Source organism: Arachis ipaensis, chromosome B6, assembly GCF_059453495.1.
Source record: "Arachis ipaensis isolate K30076 ecotype BB chromosome B6, ASM5945349v1, whole genome shotgun sequence".
In the NCBI taxonomy this organism is placed as follows: domain Eukaryota; kingdom Viridiplantae; phylum Streptophyta; class Magnoliopsida; order Fabales; family Fabaceae; genus Arachis; species Arachis ipaensis.
In genome coordinates, this window is record NC_142441.1 from 5,856,474 (window position 1) to 5,861,350 (window position 4,877).

At 39.1% G+C, this 4,877-nt stretch overlaps 1 protein-coding gene across 1 annotated transcript; it reads left to right on the forward strand.

Moving 5' to 3' along the window:
• Positions 1-1,261: 1,261 nt before the first annotated feature.
• LOC148554470 (uncharacterized) lies at positions 1,262-1,955 on the forward strand. Its single transcript, XM_088490335.1, has 2 exons — positions 1,262-1,333; positions 1,554-1,955. The coding sequence occupies exons 1-2, from the start codon at positions 1,262-1,264 to the stop codon at positions 1,953-1,955; spliced, it is 474 nt and encodes a 157-aa protein (XP_088346461.1).
• The last annotated feature ends 2,922 nt before the right edge of the window (positions 1,956-4,877 follow it).

Here is a 4,877-nt window from a genome sequence, read left to right on the forward strand (position 1 = left end):
TCCAAAGGATGCATTACCCCTCTCATGCATTGATAAACTTGTTGATAGTTCCTCTGGTTTTCAATGTTTAAGTTTCATGGATGCCTATTCTGGCTAGAACCAAATCCTAATGCATGAGGCTGACCAAGATAAAACTGCTTTTATTACTGACAATGGAAATTTTTGCTATAAGGTTATGCCATTTGGACTCAAAAATGCAGGTGATACTTACCAAAGACTCATGGACAGAATTTTCATAAATCAAATTGGCCGGAACATAGAAGTCTATGTCGACGACATGGTGGCAAAATCAACACATACGGCAAACCACGTCAACGATCTAACAGAGATATTCCAACAACTTCGAAAATACAACATGAAACTCAACCCAGAAAAATGCGCCTTCGGAGTGCAGAGTGGAAAATTCCTCGGCTGCATGCTAACTTGCCGAGGTATTGAAGCAAATCCCGAAAAATGCTAGGCAATCCTTAACATGAGAAGCCCAAAGACAGTCACGGAAGTCCAACAAGTGACTGGCCGACTTGCAGCGTTGGCCAGCTTTCTGCCCCGTATAGCCCACCGATCACACCATTTCTTCAATAGCCTAAGGAAACAAGAACAGTTCCATTGGACTGAAGAATGCGAAACAGCTTTCACCGAGCTCAAAGCCATAATTTCAGCACCTCCAATCCTCCAAACCCCAGAGGCTGGTAAACCACTTTATCTCTATTTATCTATTACTAACCATGCCATCAGTTCTGTCTTGGTAACAGAAACAGGGAAGCAACAACACCCAGTATACTTCGTAAGCAAATTCCTTCAGAACGCCGAGGTCCGATACCCGAAGCTAGAAAAACTGGTTCTGGCTCTTGTAACAACAGCCAGACGCCTGCAACACTACTTCCAAAGCCATACCATTGTGGTTAGAACCGAGCAACCCTTAAGACAAATACTGACGAAGCCTGAACTAGCAAGAAGATTAATCAAATGGTCGATCGAGTTGTCAGAATATGACATCCAATACCAGTCCAGAGGAGCTATCAAATCACAAGCACTGGCCAACTTCATTACAGAACTCACTTTAGAATAAAAAGATCCTAAAGATAACATATGGATACTATATGTCGACGGAGCCTCAAACAGTAAGGGTTTCGGAGCAGGAATACTACTCGAGGATGAACAAGGAATAGCACTAGAACAATCCCTGCAATTTACTTTCCACGCAAGCAATAACCAAGTAGAGTATGAAGCTCTAATAACAGGACTACGATTGGCTCACACAATGGGCATAACACAGTTAAACGTCAAATGCGACTCTCTCCTTGTGGTACAGCAGGTAACAGGTAACTTCCAGGTAAAAGACCCATTATTAGAAAAATACAATACCATCATCAATAACCTCGTCTGTAATTTTTAAAGATTCAATATATCCCACATACCTCAGGAACAAAATGATAGAGCAGATATCTTTTCAAAATTAGTAACAACAAGAAGTCAAACTACGACCTATATTATCTCAACTAACACTCGAAGAACCTAGTGTTATGCTGACAACAATTTCGAGTATTTCGCAGGAAGATGACTGGAGATCACCCTTTATAACTTACTTACAAACAGGTAACATCTCCAACAACATCCAAAATCCACAAAAGTTCAAAAGAAGAGCAAGTTTCTACACAATAATCGTAACCGAACTATACAAAAGAGGATTTACAAGACCTCTCCTAAGATGTCTAAACACGACAGAAGCCAAGCTGGCAATAGATGAAGTTCATGAAGGCGTCTATGGCACACACATAGGCGGCCGAAGCCTAGCTGCCAAAATCCTCCGAGCAGGTTACTACTGGCCGACGTTACAACAAGACTACATGAACAAAGTTAAGCATTGCAATCATTGCCAACGTCATGCACCAATCATCCACAACCCGACCGAGCAGTTACACCGATTCGAGATATGCTGGCCTTTCAACAAATGAGGGCTAGACATCCTCGGGCCTTTTCCTCCCGTCCCAGGCCAGGTTAAATTTTTAATTGTCGCCATTGATTACTTTACAAAATGGATAGAGGCAATACCATTGGCAAAAATCACTTCCAAAAAAATGATTTTTTTTATATGGAAAAACATCCTATGCTGATTCAGTATTCCTCAATTCATTATTACTGATAACGGTAGACAATTTATAGATCAAAAGTTCACAAATTTCTTACAAAATTTTAAAATAGTTCAACAATTCTCTTCTGTCGAACATCCACAAACTAACGGTTTAGCCGAAACTGCCAATAAGATCATTTTGCTGGGCCTTAAAAAGAAGCTCGAAGACTCAAAAGGAGAATGAGCCGAGCTTATCCCTGAAGTACTATGGAGGTATAACACAACTGAACAATCATCAACAAGGGAAACCCCCTTTAGGTTGGTCTACGGATGTGATGCCATGATACCCATTGAGGTATCCCTACAAAACACCAGAACTACAAACGTCAGCGAAAGCGACAACATCGAAAACAGAAGAACCGAGCTTGACCTCGTCGAAGAAAACCGAGACAAATCAGCACTGCATCAACTAGCCGCTAAACGAGCTATAGCTTGGAAATACAACAAGAGGCTCAGACCAAGGACATTTTCAGAGGGAGACCTCGTTCTCTGAAGGGTTGAAGATATACGAAAAATACAAGGACATGGCAAACTAAGCGCCAACTGGGAAGGACTATTCCGAATCCAAAGAGTTATCGGCAAAGGAGCATACAAAATACAAAAGCTTGATGGAACTATCCTACCAAATACTTGGAATACATCTTCTTTAAAACTATATTTCAGTTAGTCTATAAGTCGGGCAAGGTGATGTACTCTTTTTCCTACTACCAGATTTTATCCCTAAGGAGGGTTTTGCTGGAGAGGTTTTAATAACGCACAGCACCCCGCATTTTTTCATTATATACAAACACTAAACAATCATTTGTATCCTACTTCATATTCTACTCATCCGACTATCACAAACAAACAATACTAAAGATCCGACACATACAAACATATCCTTCAAACAAATCAAACATGCAATAGGAATATGAAACCAAATCCTAATATTACCAAATATGTTTGGCTAAAAGCCAGCAGTTCAAAATAAAAAAGCCAAACGGCTATAAGTCAAACAAGTTCCAAACCCACATATACAAACAAATTCATTACAATTTAAACATCAGGGTTTTCACCCTCACCCTCAACACCACCCTCGTCCTCAACCAACTCATCACCAACAACAACTTTACAAGGATCCATCTTTGACAAGTCAGCAGCAGGCGCCAGAAGCCTCGCTTGATCAACAGCCCTTTCAAACCGAGCCGAAAACATCTCCAAACCGTGATCTTCCTTCTCAGTCTCAGCCTGTTTCTTTTCTACACCAAGCACCACCAGTTTAGCTTCAAGGGACACATTTTTCTCTTTTAATTCCTTTTCAGCATTCTCATAAGTCGTCAACCTCTCTTGCAACGAATTGACCAAGTCAAGAGCATCGCGCAGCTTACTTCAGGGCTATGATCCGTTACTCAAACCCTGGCCCACAACCACACATATCTCGGAACTTGGTATAACTGGCAGAGATACCTTCTCCAACAACCTCTCCATTCAAACCATCACTATCCCAACAAATTCGGATAGACTCCGTCAAACCAGCAACAAAGATACCAATAAACCTGATACGAGTAACAAACCAAACGACAACAGCTCAATATATATACTAGTAATCTACTAGTCTAGAGGTATGCAATACATTCAGTTTTCACTCTGAATTACTTTACACTCTTACTCACTTGAGCGTTGGAGTCCCTTTGCAGGTGCCCAACACCGCCTCGCCAGTAAGTAGACGACGTTCCACCCTTCTGCCCAAGGGAAGCCGGTCTGAATTCTAGTAGGACGAGCTATATCTCGGAGCATCCATATCCACGCAGGAACAAATTTAATTGTTAGATTATATTGGGAATATAATTTATGTAATTGAAAACAAAAACTAAATTAATAGATTTTCATAAATATATTTAGTCAAAGTTCAATGAAACATATATATCAAGTGTCATGTATGTTGTCAATTAACGTTTTACAATATCAATCATCGACAGAAATTGTTAATTGAGTTATTGAATGACAAATAAGATTAATTTTTAATTTTTAATAGATCAACTTGATTGAAAAAAATTTTTAGAGATGAATTTAAAAAATGTCTTATTTTTGAAGAACTAATTTAACTATTAAATATTATTAACCCATTATAATAGGTAAAACTTTGTGTATAATTGCCTTCATGTAAAATTTATAATTAAAAATTATTAGATGAAAATCTAATAAAACGTATTAAAATATTTTACATTCTTAATTATTAACAATAATGTATATTTATCTAATTCTTTTAGCTTTAACTTCTTTTTTTAGAGTTGTTTATCAACTCGGAAAATTTCCATCGCTATTAATTTGGTTGTAATCTTTCGAGACACTCTTACACGGTTACACTCTTAGCTTGTAATACTTATTCTCTTTATAATATCGCTAAGAGTAAACTACCATTTGTACCCACGAAAGTTGAAAACGCTGACATATCTACCCATAGAAAAAAGAAATTACCATGTGTGCCCATAAAAAATTATTTTTACAGGCAAAATTATCCAAACCCTAAAAAATTATCTAAAATCCCTAAATTACCATCCTCTCCACACTATCATCTCCTTCCTCCCTCCTCTCTCTCTCTCAATGTTCATAGCCACCTCCCTCCTCTCTCTCTCTCTCTCTCAATGTTCACAGCCACTCAATCCCAGCATCAACCACAAACTACCGTCTCACCATCCTCATCATCGTTCACCCTTCTCCGCTAGCAACGTCGCGGACCTCCGCCAGCCCAAGAGCACCGCGCCAG